The sequence below is a fragment of the Lichenostomus cassidix genome, chromosome 7, assembly GCF_008360975.1.
Source record: "Lichenostomus cassidix isolate B80296 chromosome 7, HeHo_3.0, whole genome shotgun sequence".
Lineage (NCBI taxonomy): Eukaryota > Metazoa > Chordata > Aves > Passeriformes > Meliphagidae > Lichenostomus > Lichenostomus cassidix.
Genome location: NC_139488.1, coordinates 30,932,104 through 30,953,259, shown reverse-complemented (window position 1 = coordinate 30,953,259; position 21,156 = coordinate 30,932,104). Strand labels below are relative to the sequence as shown.

Below are 21,156 nucleotides of genomic sequence, written 5' to 3'. Positions count from 1 at the left end.
GAGAAAGAAAAACAAAGATGTCTTGTATCTACTCAAGAGTTATCCACGTATTTGCTGGTCTTTGACTGTATCCAGTCACTCACAGTTTTTGCCTGGCTCTGACCATCTTCCTCACCACCAGGAGTTTAGTTTGAGAATGCAATGCCAATCCTCAAAGTACTGAGTTTGCAGAAGGATAGATGAGGTCCCAGATACAGATCTACATGTTCACAGTCTGCAGGTGCCATTGCACAATCACTTTAATCCATCACACATCCTCTGTGTATCTGCAGTACCCAGAGGTGAAGATTGACTGATTTGATGGTACTGCATTGTGTTATACTGAGGGTAATTCTAGATTTACATTTCCCTCTACCATGCAGTGTTTCTATCTTTTGCTGTATCTTTCTTCTAGTTCTAACTTTCAGAGTGAATCCACAAAAGAGTCACTCATATACGTTGCTGAACATGAATGTTTCACTTTCCCCAAATAAATGAACTAGTTCACTACTCCTAAAGAAAAAAATATTTTAAAAAATTTAAAAAGTCTTCATCCTGCCCTTAATGGTGTTTTTCTGGTTGCCTTTTTTCTGGTTCAGGGGGTGTATTTGAGACAAAAGGCTATGGCTCCAGCATGGCTTTAGTCTCAGAGACTGGAATAACCTCCTGGAATTTACAGCAAATGCCAGTTTTGAGGTGATCTCCCTGCTGCCTGGAGAGATGGCAGGGTCTTTGTGTGTGAGGGACAACTGTTGGCTCCTTGTCTGGAAATCCTTTGTGTTTTCTCAGTGAGGATAAGGAATAAGAAATAATTGAGACAATTTACTGCAGTCTCTTGCCTGGTGACAGAAGTGTTTGGACAGAGAAGTTGCAAAACCAGTTTGTATTTCTTGGTATTCCAAAGCTAGGTCAAGTGGTTTGCTCTCTCCCTACTTCCACGTGTCCATAAAAGATGCTGTTCATTCTGCATTTTGACATTATTTCCTTGATATTTTCAAATCAGCAGAAAGCAATGCTAGTTATTAAATTTTAAAAAGTTGAAAAAATACCTAAAATTTTGCTTAGTTGAAAAAAAAAACCTGAAGTTTTGCTTATTTTCTGAGGCAAATAGGGAGATTATGCTGAATTCATAATCATTCTGTCTTTGAAAATTATTTTAATAAAATAACACACTTAACAGTACACCAGCAAATTTATTTTGGAAAGAAAGTGCTCTTTTGATCAGGAAAAGTTAAGATAGTTAATCTGAATCACAATAACATAATTGAAAAGTTGGAGTTTTGATCTAATCTGGAATGATTGTTCCTACATTTTATTTTTGTATGAAGATGAATTCTGATCTTCTTTCAGAAGTTTTCCTGACAAGACTGGGAGACCTGAAACTGTTCTCTGGCACTTTCAAAAAAATTACCTGATTATGTAATAATGTACCAATATTTTTTTTCCTAATCCCACAGGTAACTTCTTAGGTGAGCTTCTGCAATTTTGCTTATGGTGAGAACTACTCAGTTCATACATTGCTCTCATTCCAAAATACTAGGGAAAGAAAATTGACTTATTTCTAGCAATTTAAATCCAGAGTAATTTTTCTTCCTTCATTGCTGTTACATAAAATTTACTGAATTTGAATTTCAGAATAGTTTGGCTTATACCTACTTCAGTCAAAGGAAGGGATTTTAATACTGAAGCTTGAGCCAAGTGTAGTTACTTTAATACCAACAAACCCTTTTGCAAAAGTTTAAATGCTACATATTGCTCTCCTGGAAGGAAAGATTATTGCCCTAAGAATGGTACTATAATGAACTAATTTCTAAGAGAGTAGAAATTGGCTACAACTGGATAGAGAATAGAAATTTGCCATCTCCTCTCACTGATCTGAGAAGTACATTTCATCCTGAAGAGCACTCTGAAGGTTTTCTGCTTTTACACTCCTTTCTGATCTGAACTTTTTCAAAAGAATTATGTGTTTCTGATGCGTGCAACGGCCAATAAAAGCATCATTGGGAAATTTATTAATGCTGCTGCAGAACTGTTGAGCAGGGGTGATAGCTTGTAGTGGTGAGGAGTGTTCTGGGTGGAGAATAATGTGGAGTACATTTAGATTGATACGTGGGTGGAAGGAGGCACACATCAGAAACATAAAGTATGGACTTGGTCCTCTTATCCATCACATGTATTTAATCTGGGGAACGTTGCTGCTCGCTCTGCTTGCTTTGTAAGTGAAATCCAGAGATGAAAAAGAAGAATCTAATATGTTTTTCTGACAAGGGTAATGTTAAATCATGAACGATTTGGGACGTTTCTGTAAACTTTTATGATATGTTGCATTCCTTTGTTTTCCTTCAATTTTGGTCAGCTTGTTCTGAACAAAAGCTGTTAGCTAAACAAAAATATATTATTATTACACTTACTGATGTGCTATCTAAAGCAAGGCTATATTTTAGTCTCTCCTTCCACTGGGAGAAAAGAAAGCAAGAGAAAACAGCTGAATACATAGATAAAAGTAAGGGAGGTAAAGCAGAAGTTATATTTGTGGACTTGGAGATAATTTAGATTGCATATAATTTTGGTTGCAGGAATTTTTTTTTTTTATATTCTAACTTGTTTGCATAGTTATGATTTCGTTTGTGGTTTTTTTCAGACCTTGGTTATTGTGTTTAATGGGATACCCATTAGCAAATAAAGAATTTTTTTTTTGTTAAGGTTACATATGGAAAAGACATATTCAAATCACAGTGATGTCAGTGGTTATTACTCTACTGAGAATCATGGAAGATACACTTTGAGAATTCATCAATTATTTCACACTGTTCACACTTAACATGTGTCTTTTACACATCTCAGGTTTTGCTAAATGAAATAGGTTATGAAGCATATCAGAAGATACTGCGAGTTTTCAAAGGGTGTATTAGGGGAAAAGAGGTCATAGTGGGGGAAGAACAGGAGCAAGGTGCCATTGGAAAGCAAATTTAACCTTGTTGGAATGTTAAGTCAGTAGTGCTTGGAGCAATTTCTGCCTTTTTTTCAGCTTGTGCAGTCAGACTGAGCTATTTGTGCTTAGCTTGAGGCTGTTTTTTTTAATGAAAGTGCAAATAAACCCTCATCTGCAGTTTTTATCTTCATCAACAGCCTAGAAATTCTCATTTCATACTGCTCACAGTGAATAGTGTTGAACACTAGGAGGTCTGCAGTGGAAACAGCACTGAAAAGACATCATCTAGGAATGCATCAGGATTGGAATGGCCTTGCAAAGAAAAGCTTGCACAATTTATAAATACACTGTTGTGGTTTAACTGCAGCTGGCAACCAAGCCCCACACCCCACTCCAGCAGGATGGGGAGGAGAGAATCAAGAGGGTAAAAGTGAGAAAACTCATGGGTTGAGATAAGAGTAGTTTAGAAATTGAAATATTATAACAAAAACAACAACAAGAAATTGTAATGGAAAGGAAAATAACAAAGGTAGAGAAGTAAACTCTAAGAAAGAAGTGATGCAAATGTAAATTGCTCACTCCCCACTGACTGATGTGCAGCCAGTCCCTGAGCAGTGGAGGCTGGCCAGCCTGTAGTGCTGAGCATGATGCCAGATGTTCTGGGACATCCCTTGGGTCACCTGGGGTCAGCTGTCCCTGCTGTGTCCCCTCAACTCCTTGTGCCCCCAGCCCCTCACTGGTGGGTCAGGAGCACAAAAGGCTTCGAGTTCCTGTAGGCACAGCTCAGCAGTAAGGAAATATCTTGGTGTTGTCAGTACTGTTTGCAGCACAAATCCAAAACACATAGCAGCTACTGTGAGGAAAAATAACTCTACCCCAGCCAAAAGCAGTGCAAACATAAACAATTCTGTGTATGGATCTGTAAATTGCAGTTTATGTTTGGAGGGAAGAGTCTGCCTTGATTATAGAGAGAGTGTTAGAAGTGTAGTGTAGTGTACTCAGATCACCACATACAGTCACTGCAATCTAAACTAGCTGCTCAGTAAATATCTTATTTAGAAGGTCCTGTGGATGGTCTGAACATACCACAGAAAGCACTAGATGTTTTGAGGTGCTGAATTATCAGCATAGTTTAGGTTCCACACAGACTGGATTCTTGGATGCTTATTACCACTGAATATTCTTATTCTCTATAAGAAAAAGTAATAGCTACACTGCGAATATTTTTTATTTTTTTCCCTCAAATAAGTGGTTATGAGCAGTCATAAGCACTATTTAATTATATATCCTATATATATTTTATGCTTGGGTGATTAATGTGGGATTAAAGTGTGTTTCTGGAAAATTGCAGGCATGACTTTCAGAAGAATTTGAATTTGTTACCATTATGAAACCTTTGTCTCTAATAAATTTACGAAGTTGAAGAATTAAAAGGAATTTAGAAAAGATCCCACTCAGGCATCACAATCTGACACTCAAAATTGACATAGAGATCTTTTATATCTGAGGGATCCTTACTGCACTGCATCTGGAAAACTTCACTTCTCTGAAGGACTTGTGTTTATCACATGAAAATGATCTTTAGCCTCTACAGGCAAAGATGTCATCTCTAATTATTATTTATCTCTTCCCAGACAACCAATTGATGTCATCCAACACTCATTGGGAAAATCAGCATTTCAAAGATGTTGATCTTTTCTTAATTCTTATTTGGTTCAATCAGATTTTTGTCACTTGTGCTTGTGAAAGATGACTTGTTTATAGTCAGTGCTCTAGAGCCTAAATCCAGTTATATCAGTATTAGATTAGGCTGTCTTGTATTATTATAACTCCTTGTCCAGTGCCTAATCATAGTTTCACTATAAAAAAAAAGAAATTCTAGAGTATTTTTTGCCAGCTACCTTTTTTTTTTCCTTCACATCTTCTGGCATTTACTCTTCTTGAAATTTCATGGCTGCAAATTGAAATATTTTAAAGTGAGCTGGTTTTATTCCCCTCTCTTTTTCTGTGTGTGAATGTGTGCAGTGTCATCCCTAGAAAGCATCTTAGAAAGAAGAAAGGGCAAAGGACAGACAACTGATGGTACTGCCAATAAAAGTTTTAAAGTAAGATAATTTCTGAAATAACACTGGTTAAGAAATAGCTGGCTAAGTATCCCTTTGACACTTTTCCTTAAAAGCTGTCAGTTCTTAGAGGAAAGACATCCCAATGACTAATGTTAGGGTTAGCAGCCTTTTGCCTTTCTTGGGATGAAGAAGAGGTAATTTCTGAAATAGGCAATTTGTTCTCTTATCTTCTGAAAGCTTCCACGTGATCTTTTCTATCACTATAGTTACTCTCTGTTTATAAATAGTGAAAACACTTTCTTGTTTAGTATTCTGAAAGGGAGGTGGAAGAGAGAAGAGAGAGAAGATTGGCTTTACATTCTACAATTTCTAGTAAATGATCATTTGCCATTTCAGGTGGATTTCCTGCTCTCCTAATTTATTGTTCTTACTTTATTTATTAGTGGAAAGAGGGAATGTTATACTGCTATTTCCTAGTTCAGCTAACTGCAGTCCAGCTTTCTGATAAGTCTCAGTCAGGCCACTGCATTGTACAGCTTCATAGATCAATGTCTTCAGTGATTTATATCTTTTCATTGATCCTGGAGAGCTTGCAGGGACTGTTTCCATCCCTTGTTTTCCATTGGCCACAGGGCTCACAGTGTGTCATCAAAGGGTTCATCATCAGTGGACTGCTTGTTTGATTTATGGAGCAAACTGAGTACTTAGAAATAATGGTCAGGACAGGATGCCATTTAGGTTTTCGAAGTACTGTTGGTTTCAGAAGAGCAATGACAGTTTAAATCAGCTTGAGGAGCTTACACAATGTGGGACTCAGTTGTAAGTTTCTCATTAATTTCTGTGGGAATGAGTCTACAGTGAGCAGCATAATCCTATTTCCAGTAAGACTTGAATTTTTAATATTTTTATTGTCTCTTTGTTGACACAGAGCATTAGAGAAGTAGATGAGCCTTTACTGTAGAATTCTCATCAGGCTGCTGTGTTTGCATCCTCTCATGGTACAGGCATGTATCTTAAACTCAGTGGTCTGGGGAGACCCAGAGCAGAATTACTGCTCTTTTTCCAGAGCACCATTTCCATCTGTTGCCCTTTCACAGAAATGAAACTGCACTGATCAGCAGGACAGCACTTACTCTGCCTTTGCTGGACTTCAGACCTGGGCAGGATTTTGGTTTTCAGCTTGAACACAGCCTGCCTGTGACTGTGGGGCACGAGCAGAGACTGTTCAGGGGTGGCAAAAGGCGATCTTTATTTGAGGTAACACCAGTGTAGGACTGCAGGGAAAAAAGGAGTAAGCTGCTTTACACCATTGTTTGCTGCCTTCAGTGTGCTCATGCCAAAGCTCTCTGTAGGATTTGACCAACATCCCACAGGAGCTGCACATTTCCTCTTGCAGGTCTCTGCCCCTTCCATCCCCCCAGCAGTCAGCTGCCTTTGATATTTACAGATTTTGCACACTCAAGAGGTTTCTGTCAGTCCAAAAGCCTTTGTCATCCTCTCTCTTTAGGGACTTGACATTTAGCACAAAGGGTGCTTTAGAAATACATGTTTTCTTTGTTTTCTGAAGTGTGGATTTTCCACTCTACCCTCACTCTACCTCACATCACCCAGGTGGAACTGGTGGATGTGATGGGGCAGTGCTCTCTGCACATGGCATGCCTAAGCACAATCTCTAAGGTTAAAAGAGTTTTCTTCTGTTCTGCACATTTTCCATGGCTGAAATGCTGAAACTCATTTATTATTACACAGAAATAAACTACTTTTGGAACTATGTGAGCTGCATTTCAACCCTGAGGCAGGGGTTACAGTAGTAAATGTCATGGGGGATTCAAGTGCACATCAGAGTAAAACAGAATGTGTGTTCCTGATTATGCCACTAGTGTGCAAAGTTCATCAGATTTTGTAATTAGAAGATGCACAGGTTACTTCTTTATGTGGCTGGGATTTACTCTGTGAGAAGTTGCATTACTCACCTTTCTGAGATGAAATGTCATAACCTCTGCTTCCCTCTTTACTTTGAAATTGCTGCCCTGAGTTTGTGCAGTAAAGGTGACCCTGTGCATTTGTTTGTGTTTTCTCCTGTTGGTACCCACATCCGATTCAAGTCACATTTCCCTCCTAAAAATAATAGTTTGTATTTGAATTGCATCAGAGATGTGCCTTTGTCATTTCTTTCCCCTGAGTTCATTGAAGTGTTTTATCTCAATGCACTCCTTGGGGCAACTTGAAGCAAAAATGGTTTAATGGCTCTTTTACAGATATTTGATTGTTGCATCAGTGAGTTGCAAGCATGAAAAAATAAAGCCCAAGCACTATATTTATTGCTCCTTTGTGATCAGGGTAGCACTAATGTTGGCAATGTGATGGAATGGCTCTTTGACATTGATGTTTTGAGGTTCAGAATGGCATCTTTGCTTCATGGTTTGTGTAAAGGTGCTCAGTAATTAAGCCCATGTCATATGAAATTAATTCTTGATTAAAGTTTTAGCATAGTAGTAGTCAATTTCTAAGCTAGTTAATGTTTTAAAAAGACGTTGTTGTGAATGTGATCCAGACTGCTGATTTTTAATTCAGTTATGTCTATGGGGTTTAGTTAAGATAATGCCTTGCTATTAACTCTCAAACAGTTGTATTTGCACAGTTATTAAAGCTGGATAATTTCTTTATTTAAATACACACTTTTGTGCTTAGACAGAGTGCATGTTGTGTAGTAGCTGTGGGGAAAGCATCTCACTTATGGGCTGATTCAAAGCTCATGAACATATGAGCCTTTGTACATAAGAATTATCAGAAAAGCACACGAAGAAGACTAGATGCTCACTGAAAGAAATTCTCTAGATTTGTGTTGACACCCAGAATATAATGTTGATTTACCTACATTTTCCATTCTCAGTCTGCCCATGAGCTGTCACACTGCACCTGCTCACACAGCTAGGGAAGGTGGTTTGCAAGGCAGAGCTGTCCCTGCTGTGTTGTGCTCAGATGGTGCTTCACTCTCTATACCTGTGCAGTTCTCTATTTGCTCCTTATGCTTGCCTTGTCATTTTGGGAAATGTTTTACACTGCCTGCTTGTAGTCTTGATATTTATCCTGCTCTGTCTCACTCTCTCTGTGAACAGAGAGCTCAGACACACAATTAACAGAGCTAGCAGGAGTCACTGCTCAATCCTACCATTTTTCCAGACCTCTTGTAAAACTCAGCAGCCACAGTCCACTCAGCAGCTGCAGCTGATAACAACTCAGGCTGACTTTGGGGCACTTCTGAAAGTTTTGTTGTCAGTCTGATTCTCTCTAGCTATATGCTAGTGCAGATCTTAAATCAGTATTCATGTGGTAGCTTGATTCTCAGCCCATTATTTAATAATAAAAATTTTAGCTCTAGATGAGGAAAGGTGAAATACATTAGGCATGAACATATGTTAGCTTTTCCTCAATAAACTGCTTTATCTCTCAGTGGCAAAATGCTGCCATTGAAAGCTGGTTTGTTCAGTTTTCATAGCAGCTTTTAAAGAAGAGAATGGAAGTTAATAGAGAAAGGATGAGTTCTGCTTTTTAAAAATCTGAAGTGGATGTGGCAGTTTAGCTGTGCATACCCTTGCAGAATTGGCAGAGCATGTGTCACAGACCCTTCATGACTCCACTTATTTAGTCCTTTAATCATGTCACTAGCAACTTGCTCTGCCTTTTTTTCCATTCATATACAAGATAGAATTGAAGGTATTTGCATAGTTAACTTCATTTGCACCTGTGAGTAATGACATTTTTAAAAAATCATTTCAGGAAAAGCTGTCAGAAGACAGTAGGAGATGCAAAGAAGGCATGGAAAAAATTCGCACGCTGGCAGATGAAGATTCAAGAAGTGAAAGCAGCAGCACTGAGGAGGAAAAAGAAAAAACAAAATTGCTGTTGGAGCGTTTGAAAGCTCTGGAGGTAAGAAGCACAGCAGTTTCACACATAAAAGACCACCCTTCCCCCTGCCTCATTCATTTATTGGCACTGAATCACCCTGTAGTATTAATCTAATCTTTCACAGTTCACCTGATTTCATGTTATGGGGTATTTTTTTTACAATTCATTTACCAAGGATGAACAAGAAGCTTAGAACCACTGAAAAGCTCCCTCTCTAATGCTGAGCATCAGATATCTTTAAAAAGAACTTAATACATTATTTTAATTCCTTTGAGACCATTTAATAAGAAAAATTGGTTTTACTCCTTTTGGTTCAATTATTAATATTGCAAGACTAATATAGGTGGTTTAACAACTGTCATAAAACTAGTTTTTGCTCCATTGTAGTTTATTGCTCAATTTTTAATTGCTGGACTGCTTGCTTGGGAGAGCTTGGGCCTTTTTACTGCCGGGCTGTGGAAAATCTATTTCCTTGTAGAGCACGCAGAGAACTGCACACTCTACATTTTGAGTGCATTTCTGGAAAATGAGGATCTGCAAAATAGTGCACCTTGTGGTAGTTCCTAACTGGAGGAAAAGTTTCGAAGTTTTCTTTCTACAAGGTGCAGGTAAAACTGTCACCACAATATACACAAACTTATTTTCTGCTCCTTGATAGAAGCATGGGCTTCAATGTCTATGAAAAAACCAGACTGCATATTTTAATCTAATTATCAACTACTACAAAATCATGGTTTTGACCTTATAAGTGTTTCCTCACTTTTCTTCTGTTCAAGCATCTAAGTAGCACTATAGGAATGGATAAATGAATGCCTTAGAATGATGTGAGTGACATTTTGTCTGTGTAGGGTATTGGTAGACAAAGATCTATCACTGGGCCTATACATTTTTGTTGAAGTTTTGTTTAAGTTGTTAAGCTCTTTTTCATGATATTTTTGGGTTGAGTTGTAGTCTAATCAGAGTAAAACTCTGGGTTTTTGTTCTTGAGGACTATGTGAAAAGTAAAACATGAACAGTTACAATGAGTCATGTTTGGATCTAAATACAGGATCTGAAATCTGAAAGGTGTAGGCAGTCTCTGTAATTTTACTTTAAAGTCTTAGACTGTAAAATAAACACATATAATGTTAAATAACTCTAATTTCTCTCTGGGAAAAAACACTCTACTAAGTTGTTAAGGCAGTAAAACTCAAAAAAATGTACAATTTTCTATAGCCCTGCTTTATCTGCTGAAGGGGAATGAATGTGGATTCCTTGAGGTCTTTTATTACAAAAATATGCATGATTTCTGTTTGCTTTGCCTCATTCTTAATCAGTCTGCATGACATTTGCAGTTCCTTATGTCCTCAGTTGGTAGGAAGGTGTTCAATAATGTCAGAGCCTTTATCAGCTGTGGCAAGTTGCCCAGATATGAGATGTGGCACTAAGGACAGGCAGGATCTGTCCCAGGAAGGGCACTGGAGATGTCTCTCCTCCTGCTGTCAGTGCTGTGCAGTGCCTTGTTCAAAACCACACTTCAGAGATGCCAATACTTCAGGGGTTGATCTACATAGGCAGTGCAAGGAACTATCAAAGTAGAAAGATGAACTCCAGGGCCAACATTAATTGTGATCCAATATAATCAAAACAAAGCGTTGTTAATTGTGTGTTGTTTAACATTATGTACTTCTGCTTTCTTTTTCTCTTGAAGAATATAAATTGTCATGTCAAAGACTGTATTGTTTATTAATTAAGAGACTTTTTTTTAAAGTTTTATGCAATTAGCAGTTCTAATTCTTTACTATTTTCAGACTAATTATTCTAAATATTTTATTAGTCTACCTCGAAAGGAACAAAAAATTACTGTTTGTTAGTTTTTTTGTGCTGTGGATGTCAGGATCTTTAATCTTACTTTACATGAGTAGATGTTACTGTATCATACACAATTAATGAAATCAGAAAAGCTAATAAAGTGTTTACTAAAGTTGGTCCTCCATCTGTGCCCTCTAGAATATGAAGAGTGCCTGTAAAGGGAAGCTATTAAAAATAATAGTGAAAGTGTGTGACCTAATCCATTAATGCCTATTAATATAATTTCATTAAGAAAGCTTTTGATATCTCTGTTAATTTGTTTGTTACTCAAGTGTAGCTCATGGCAAGCTGGTTTGTCAGAGCATTGTAGAATTATTCCATCCTCTTCCTCCTCACCAAGTGTTCACTGGGTCAGCTTCTCTTAAAGCCTCTATAAAAGCACATTTGTTATAAATTTGGATTTATGCACGTGTATATAAGTGTCTGTGACAGTGCACAAGTGATATGATGTTTTTATTCTACAAAATTTTAGATTCAGCCTGTAATTTTTTTGTTCTGGTTAATACCTTCTCTTGGCTGATCACATGAAATAGAGAGGGTATCCACCAGCTCAGGGATAAATGGGTATTGCAGCCAGTACATGTAAAATATAACAGATTATTTAGTTTCTTTTACTTGGAATGTCTATATGGGGAAATAATTCCTGTTCCATACATGAAACAAATTGTTTCTGCCCTTCCTGGACTATTGGACATGGTAGATGTCAGGAATGTGGTGGTTTTCTTCAGGAATTTCTGTGAATGTGACAAAACCTGTTGTCATCCTGGTCAGTTGGATATGGAGCAGGAAATCTAAGAATGAGAAAAGGGGCAAGACTTCATTTTCACAGAAAACTTTCTTTAAATAGCTTCCATATCATGGGAATTGTATTTAACATTTCTTTTTTTTTCCTTGCTGTCAGTTGTATTTCCAAATAAATTTCAGTAATAGCTTTTATGTTTTATTAACTACTGTTTATCCTAGAAATTTTCTCACTGAACAGTACAGATCAGTATAATAAAGTATCTTTGTAGTCAGCCCAAGTGAAAGCTATCATATACTGTGATAAGAGATATCTATACATATTCTCCCATTGCTCCTTTTCCCTATAATTTCTTTCACATCCTTTATCATTTACAGCAAATTCTATTTCCACTCTACTGACTGATAAATACCATATGTTTCTAATCAAATGAAACAGATGACAAATAAAAAATGGTTCATACCATCTTGTATCCCATTTTACACAGTTGAAATTAATTGTGATTTCCTGGATATCAAAACTCCTTTGTGCCTTCAGCATTTTTAGTTGGCTGCTTTTGAAATGCCACTTAATTTACTTCAGCAGTTATGATCAAATGCCTTCTAACTCTTACAAAGAAAAAAAACATTCTCTGATATTTTCTCTGTGCATTTGTAGTGCTTCAGAAAATGAAATATTAATGAAATGTGGTGAATAACATATGAATTCCATGGTGGAATCTCCTTTTTTTAATTCTGCTTTCATCACCAGAAGAATTGTGATTTTTTTTTTAATTTTAGCCAGAAATGCACAAAAAATATAATTTATTCTGGACATGCATCAACCCCCATACAGCAATTCCAGTTTTTTTCCCAATTTTCACAATTACGGTAAAACAATAATGTTATATTGTGTCAGAGTCATATACATAGAAGTTGGAGATTTTTCACAAAGCCTTAATTTGCTCTCCTGGGTATGTTAGGTGTTATATGGATTTTCATTTCAAGATTGTCCTCTATTTCTTTTTACCAGCAAGAAAAATTTACGCATTTACAGTTCACAGAGGAAAGCTTTAAGAATATTCTACATTAGACAAACAGTGTCTGTAAAAGCCTTAAGAGTGTCCCAGAGCTTTGTTATTCAGCATGGAGCTATGGACTCTCTGCCCCAATTGAGCCTCACATGACTGAAATACAAGCACCAAGCACCTGCATAATTGCAAGTGATTTAAACTGATATACAGCATTAATGTCAGTCTTAATCTAAACATGTCTGTAAAAGCTATAGTTACTTTGATTTTTAAAATTTAATCAGTGATAAATACTGTGTCAGCTTTGAAGGCTTATTAAAGTCTGTCATTTGCACAGGCATTTATGCAGTGAGGGTAATTCAGTATGAATTAACTGTGTCTCACTCTGTGAAATGTTCCAGCTCTTTTGGACTTCCTAATTTGCAACTGCAGCAGTGCAGCTTTCTTAGAAAGTGTTTGCTTTTGGCTGATCATGAAGGAAGTGAGCTGTCTGGGATTGACCCAAAACTAAATGACCAGTGAGTACTTAATGCAAGTTGTACTGGACTTTGCTTTGACAGTAAGAAAGGGATTCTGTAAGGTGCATGAGTTTTGTTGGTGGTGTTATGTCTTTTCAAGCACTTCATGTCCTCCCAGTTCTTCAAGAGGAAAGAGGAGTGTGAGTAGATATTGGATGGAGACTCAGGAAGAATGGATTCAGTTCCCATCTCAGCTGCAGGTTTCCTGCATCCTCAACAGTCCCACTATTTATGGTCCCATATGAATGGGACTATGTTTAACAGTCCCAGATTTGTGCCCTGGCACAACATCTGTAATCAGAAGAGGTGATTTATCCAGCACAGCCTGGGATGATGCACAGCTAACACCTTGTTAAAACCACAGCATTTACAGTGAAAATAAAATGAACATTGCCAACAAAGAGGAGGTTCCCCTGGTTTGCCAAATGTCCCCTTCCCCCTCTGCAATGGGCACGAGTTCTCCTGGCCTCAACAAATCCTGATTGAGGGCTGCTCCCAACCTTGCATTTTTCAGCAAACCACTGGGGTAGCATTAGATTGAAACCTTGAAGTTATCGAATGAAAAGCCTAATTCATGTGTGAAAATCTCATTGCTTGCGGGTGAGTGAGACTCAATGAAAGTTCCAGTAAACTGAGCTGCAGCAGAAGCAGTATCTGCTGGGGTGGAATCATGAAACCACTCTAATTTTAATTAAAGAATTTTGCCCTCTTACCCTTTGCAGTTCATCACAGAAAGATGTGTTTTGTTTCAATAAATTGAGCTTTGGGAGAAAACTCACTCAGGATAATAAGCTAAATGTTCAAATATATTAGGGGGGTAATTTCCCTTGTATCATCACCATTAAACAAATGAGGAAGTATGTCAAGTATTTCCGATATTATGTTTTTACTACTCTGCAGAGGAAAAAAGACATGATAGCAATGAACTATGAACTATAAAAAAGAAATATGAGACTGGTAGATCATTCCTCTGAGTGGATTGAAAAGATAACTTTTACTGGGATGCTGGTGATTTTTATTTTGCTCTTTATATTATCTTCTTTTTTATTTTTATTTTTTATTTTCCATGTATAGCCACGTGAAATGGTAAGAAAACTGATAGTTATTTTCTTTTCCATGAAAAGAAACACACCAGATGCAGGGGCGAAGAGCCCAAGTTTCTGAAAATATCTGTGAGGAAAGACTTCTTGTTTATTGAAAGTCAGCTGATTCACTGGAGTATAGGAAACTTGGATGCATAGAAAAATCATGAAACTTCTAAATATTTTGTAGCAACATTCTATAATTTTTGTAGCAGCCAGTCTTGTTCTAGCCAATGTGTTTAGTCTGATTCAGCCAGAAGCCTCTTCTGAGCCCAATGCCTTGGCCATCCATGTAACTAGATTCATTATGTTGATTTGTCACCAAAGACCAACCTACTTAATTCTAATTATTGGATTATTTTACTTTTAAATCTTTTCAGTAGGAGACTTTTATAATTAGTTTTCTGAACTGTGCCTAAGAACTCTCTTGTTTTTTATAGCGAGGGATCAGACAATGAGGCAGGGGAAAGTCTTATTTCCAAACTTACACGGTGGCTGATAATGAATCAGCACGGAATTGCATCACTGCTTTCAAAAACAGCCCAGGTTATTCCAGCTCTTTGCAGATAACAGTATTGGCAAAGTGTTTTAGCTTTCCAATAACTGAGTAAATTTTAAATGAAAACTGAACAAGTGCTATCAAGCTGAGTGTTTTCTTTAACCTGTTGATGCTTGAACTCATCTACTGTAGTTCCAGCCATCCCACAAGGGTGTGAGGTTCCTCAGCTGGCACAGAGTTACCTGTTGGGATGTTAATGGAAATAATATCCTCATAGAGATGAAAACTAATAGAAACCTCTCTTGGCCAGACAGTTCAATTCAGTTAGTATGTGGTGAGTATTTAAGAGAAGAGGATGTATTTCTTTCAGACATGTAAAATATTGATCTTTCTATTTTTCTCTCTCTTTTAATGTTTTTTTTTTTCCTCTAAGCCAGTTGAAATTCGTGGCATTATCCTTTTTGGTGTGGAAAAATCAAGATGATCTAGTAGGGATATGAATTTACAACAGGGGTGTTGAAAATAGCTCTGCCCACTGGATGTAAGAAGAGCTGTTCAGATTGACTCTGTTTGTCATTGCTGTAACCATTTGCTGCTATTGTTGGAGACAGACTGCTTGATCCACTGTTCCACCAAACAGCTCCATCTCCTGAAATGGGAGGATGCTTAATAGAAATAACTGAACATTAAGTCATTGTCTCCATGACTGGTGCAAGAGGTGTGGGGAAGGCCATGCATATCTGCATTTTTCTCACTATTCAGTTCAACAAAAGCTCAAAATGCTTTCTAAAATGCTTTCCTCCTGGGAATTTTAGTCGGAGTTACAAATGGTATTGTTTTCTTTTCTGATTGAGTCTAAGGGAAAATAAAAGAATATTGACTTGCAATCCCCTATGACACACCATGGCAGTGGTTCAAAGGTTCAATGTTTTGGGTCACAACATGCAGAGCTTCTGAGGTTTTGGCACATGTTGAAAAGGTAAAAGTTTCCACATCAACTCCGTTTTCTACTGTGAAATACCATGAAACAGTAATCTGTTGAAATTTGCTAATTCAGCCAAGTGCTCAACAGAGCATTTCAACTATTATTCCAGTTCTGTTGTGTCTTAAAACAGCATTTAATTGTTTTAACCATGTTATCACCTAATACCCCACTTGTGAATTTTGCTGCATATCACAATTTTTCTCCTTCAGCCTGCTCATGCAGTAAACAGGTTTCAATGCGAGTTACTTAATGAAGTTTCTAGCTTCACATATTCCAGTGCTCCTCACACACATCAGTGTATCCCAGTGAGGTACAAGGCACATAGGAAAGGCAGAGTGAGTAACTTAAGCTGTTCCTGACTTGTTCTTTTTCAAGATAGAATGATATAAAATACTCTTTTCAGGGCCGTGAATCCAACACCTTTCTGGTGGGAGAAACTTTCTTATATGCAATTTTTTTCTTCATATTAATATTTTAGTCAGGGTACTAAATATTGAGACTATTTAGTTGAGAATAGCCTTTAGTTCACCTATAGGGGTGATTTTTTTTCCCTAAATTTTGGTGCATGCAGTTGTGAAAATTATAGGTAAACTACAGTATCCTCAAAACAATATATTGAGATCTGGAATTTTTATCAAAACAAATGAGAACGTAGATAAGCATTTAATGTTCATTTTACCACAGCCAAATGGAATTACATATATTGCTTGTAAAAAGCAGGTTATAAATTAATTTTTTTCTATGATTTTCCAAGTTTCGGTCCAATGGTACTTTCCTTACAGCTGTGTACCACAGAGAAAATTCTGTTGTACTTAGCTGGCTGACATAACAGCAGTCATTAGGTAGTTCAGAGTATTGCATATAGCAACAAGAATAATGATTTGGTGCCAGAAGGTCTGAGGAGTAGGTGTAGTGGTGAAGAAAAGGTAAGTCACAGAAGTCAAGGAAAATCATCTTGCTTTCATTAAACCTGTCAGATTTCCTCTATTGCAATGAATGTTAACTGTATTCTGCACAAGTCCTTGCCAGGTTGCAGGGAAGGAATCTGCTATTTCTGCCTGCCTTTTATAATCTAATGATAGTTTTCCAGTGCCCTTCTGTCCACGTGTGCTGCCTTCTCACAGATAATCAGCAGGTAATGTAACTTCCCTTTCTCAGCAATCAGGCACACGTGTGGTACAATTGAAAATCCTCTCTCCTCGCTGGATGGAATGAGATTTTCCAACGCTGTGTTATAGATCGAGGTGGCTGTGTTTATCCCCACACATCTATCATTTCGGAGAGTGAGACTCAGTAGTTTTATAAATAGTTTCTCTCAGCTGAGCACTCTGGGCCTGGCTCTGCACAAACCCTTTCTGGGAGCCTGCTCATTACTCACTTGTTTCAGAGGAAAGGTTCCATGTGACAGAGATTCTTAGAATCACGCCCTGTATTTTTAATTTGCATACTGATGCATGCAATTTGGCTGACAGTAATGACAGTTCTGCAGTTCGTAAACTAAATAAATAGTTGCGGTTCATTTCAAACTAACATGATTTTAAAAATCACAGTATACTGTGGACGTTCTCCACTGGCTGCATAGGAAATCCCAGTTAATCCCTTACAACTCTTATGTAGTAAGATAATTTCTCTTTTAATTTCTCTTTACTGGCTTTGAAAATGTTTAAACAGTAATGAGGTCTGAATGGTGAGGCACTTACTCTTAATTTGGTAGTGATGTCTTTTTTGTTCATCCTGTAGAAATACAGCATTAGAGATTATAGCAGGGATTCTGGGCAGGTGTATTTACACTCATACACTAGAATTACAGGCACTGTGCTGAATTCTAGTCTGTAGGGTTGACTTCTGTGTTGGGAAATGCTTAACTACACATGTGAAATCCATATGATTAACATACTCTTGAAATTCGATATTCACTGGCTTTATTATGCAGCTAATTTGATAGTCCACAGCAGAAAATACCCAAACGATTATTTTTAAGTCTACTTAATCTGTCATGGTGACAAGCACAGATTTTAAGATTAGTTATGAATATACAGAGAGGATAGATAAATCAAATGTGGAATAGTCTGACATCAGTCCATTATGCGTGAAACTGACTTTTGCTGATGGTTCTCTAGATACCTGATTGCTCACTAAGTGTTAAATTTCAGTGTATAGTCAAAAAAGCTCTACATGGATACATATAACCTCATATGCATGGATGTGGATATCTACATGCACATTTTAGCATACAGTTGTCTGTTTCAGATGCTATTAAATGTCAAGGAGAGTTTTGTTTATTCATAAGGAGGGTTTTGATTATTCATAATTTTTTTTTCTGTTTTTGGTTTTTGTTATATGTTTTCGCATATTGCCCGTTCTTTCCAGCTAAGTTGCCTTCCCCCATATGGGGCCAGATCCTCCATTCTTTGTCACATCAGGCTGAGCTCCTGGGACATGTGTGACACCTGGGGCACAGCTAAAGCTGTCCCTGCCCAGCTCTCAGCTGCCCACACCAAGCAGGAGCTGCCTGCTCCTCCTGCCCTCTGTTTCCTGTGCAGGTGGAGATGTGGTGACACTGCCTGGCAGGGCTCTCCAGTTCCATCTGCGATCTCCAGGCACATAATGCCATCTAGAGGGCAGAGTTTCTTCCCTTCCCACAGGAATACCTGTGATCCCTGCTGGCCCTCCATCACTGTGGTGACAGTGCTCGTCCATCTTTGTGATTCATGGGTTTTCCTGTTCCTCTCCTGGGTATTGTGTGCTCAAACAAGGCCAAGACTTGGAAATTATTTACGAGAGGAGAAGTACTCGGTGATTACAGTTGTTTGCCTTTAATAAGCCTGCAGGTTTCCTTCTTGTCTTCAGTCAAATGGTCTGTTCCTCCAGAAAAATCCTTCTGTTTTTATTTTTAAATTTAAGCATCTGGGTCTTAACATTTAAGTTCTTCAGGAAAAGTTATTTAAAATAGAGGAAGCAAGCAAGACCTGAGTTTTTCATTCAGCTTTTTGTTAAACTCTAAAAAGTACTTACATATTGGCTTCTTTGCTAGACAAAATCCTCTGTAAAATTATTGCAGCAACAGCTTCAGATCAGTTGAGAAATGAGTGTGAGGATTGTGCATTATGTGAGACTGCTGTGTGTTGAAACAGAAGTTAAAATCTTTTCTTGTATTGCATCTTTCCTGCTGCAAGACTTGGTTAGCATTTCTCTTACCAGTTAATGGTAAGCTGGAAATGAGTGGAGGCTTTCCAGTGAAGAGGTCATGGGGCTGAAACAGATGTAGTTTCTCCTTATGTGCCTCTAATACCTCCTCCTTTTTCATCTTTTGATCTTTATGGAATTTGCTTATTCAGGCATTAGAAGAGCATCAGAGAAAAGTCTGTTCTATCCTCCTTGATAATTTCCTTCAGTCCTATTTGATGTCATTATACTTTAACTGCTGTTACCAATAATGACCATTGTAATATTCTTTCTCTTAAATACCAATGAGCATTCTTTCTGTAGCCTTAAGTCTGAGCTGTACCATCACAAAAAGGATATTGTTAGACATTGTAGCATCTCCCCAGTGCCATGCAGAGATTGCTGTTACACACATCCAGGCATAAATTTGATTCCATTAAGGTAGGAGGTGTGAAACTGGGGAAAAAGGCTCAGTTGCAAGCTTTATAAACAGCATCATCTTTTTATGTAATGCCCTGCCATGCAAAGGAGTTCAGGTGGCAGAAGCAGTGTAGCAGCATGGAATAGCTTTCATTTCAGCTAATTAGCTCTTCTTGAAAACCAGAGTATTGGCCCCAGTAGAACAATGCATGAGCAGCCTGAGCCAGCTTTAGCAGATCTTTGCAGGTAGTGTTGACATAACTTCACTTTTAAGGAAGCAGTTTGTGCTTTCCTCTTGGCTCCTCTTGCTCTGTGGCACAATATGGGGTTTTTTCTATTCCAGTGATGGTTGTCTTTATACTATTTTTGTCAAATATTTTGCGTTTTGCAGTGGCCTCAGGGTAACTACACAAAATTTCACCCAATTAGATGGGTAAAAATAGATATTCTTAGTTCATTGTAAAAAATAACTTTGTTAGTCCTAGGCAAAACCTGCATTTTTCACAGAGACATTGAATAGAAATCAGAGATGAGAATTGTTCCTGTTTTTGAGCAAGTGATTTGCCTTGCTAGTGACAGGCAGGAATATTCCCCAATAGCAGACCAGTCTGATAGAGCAATAATGTGATCAATTCTAGGTATATGTGACATTGGATAGTATTTCATACATTGATTTATTTTTGTTCTATTTTCTGCATTTTCCCTTTAGGCCAATTGATTAATCACTGATCCTGCTCTTGAGCAGGAGCTTGGAATAAGATAACAGCAGCATTTCCTCTTCTTTGATTCTGATGTTACTGTATCTGGCTATGAAATTTAGACACGTGAAGGTTGGTGCAGTTCCAGCGGCTGCACTTGAGCTGTGTTGAATTTTGTGAATTTGGCTCATTCTGCAGATTGGGGTTGGGCTGTTGGGCTGCTGCTGCTGCTGTGCTTTTCACGCCTGAGCTTCTTACTGGGACACCACTGAATCCCATCAACTTTGACCTAAAGTGTGTGCAATGTGAGGCTTTTATTGTCAGCCAAACCTTGGTTTTTAAGGACTTCAGGTTTGCTACATTTTTCCAAAGTTGTAGTCTAAGACTTTTCTTGGATCTCCTGGAACGTAGTTTGCCAACAAATGTAAGCATGAAGAACAAAATCTGAGGCAAATTGTATATGCTGAAGAGTGAGGCTAAGTAAATAATTGAGAAAGAGTTTAATATAACACAGTGGCACTTAATAATATAAAATTACAATAGAAATTGTTTTCCATATAGCTGGCTGGAATGTATATATTTCTGCACAGGTTTTTATCTTCTGTTTTCACAATGTACAAAGCTATAAAAATATCCACGCAGAGAAGTGCCTCTGGCACATCTCTCTTGTGTGCAGGATGAAGTTCCCAACAGGCCTCTCTTTTACTTTGCTATTGTGGGATACCTTTTTGCCCTGGCAGTTGACTTCCTTAGGGCTTCCCTGTTAATTTAGGAAGGCAGCCTGTTGTAACTGTGTGTCTGCCTTGGGGGCACTGCAGCCTGACAGGAGCAGATCCTCAGAGTTGTGTTGTGTACATTTTGGGGAGTCACTTTGAGCTCCAGATAAAGCCAGCAGCAGCTGCAGCTCCTCTTCCCATTTCACTCCAGAAAACCCATCCCATGGCATCCAAGGCCACACCATGGTGTGAGCTCTTGCCTGCTCGGTGCCATGATCAGAAAATTCCCTTGGGATCAGGACACTCACAGCTCATCCAAGCCAAAACCCAGTACAGATGGAGCTGATGTCAGCCAGCTCGATAGGAGACATTTCCTAGAACTCATTCTGATCTTCCAAGGGATCCTCATCCCTTCACATCCATCTTCTCTCAGTGAGCACTGTCTGCACAGGGCAGAAGAAAAGTCAAAACTCCAATCTGCTGAATCTTTTAAAAGTCAGAATTCGAGCCTGGGCCATTGTTCTTTTGGGTCAAATACAATTACTCTGCAAATTCTCTCTAAAAGATTAAAAATTAAATGAATCA

At 38.0% G+C, this 21,156-nt stretch overlaps 1 protein-coding gene across 5 annotated transcripts in view; it reads left to right on the top strand.

Moving 5' to 3' along the window:
* NCKAP5 (NCK associated protein 5) overlaps nt 1-21,156 on the top strand; it is a 377,581-nt gene that overhangs the window by 253,839 nt on the left and 102,586 nt on the right. For all 5 annotated transcript variants that reach the window (XM_085067072.1, XM_085067071.1, XM_085067073.1 and 2 more), the window contains one exon: nt 8,758-8,907. In XM_085067072.1, the coding sequence (XP_084923198.1) occupies nt 8,758-8,907 (150 nt within the window). The remainder of the gene's footprint in view (nt 1-8,757; nt 8,908-21,156) is intronic.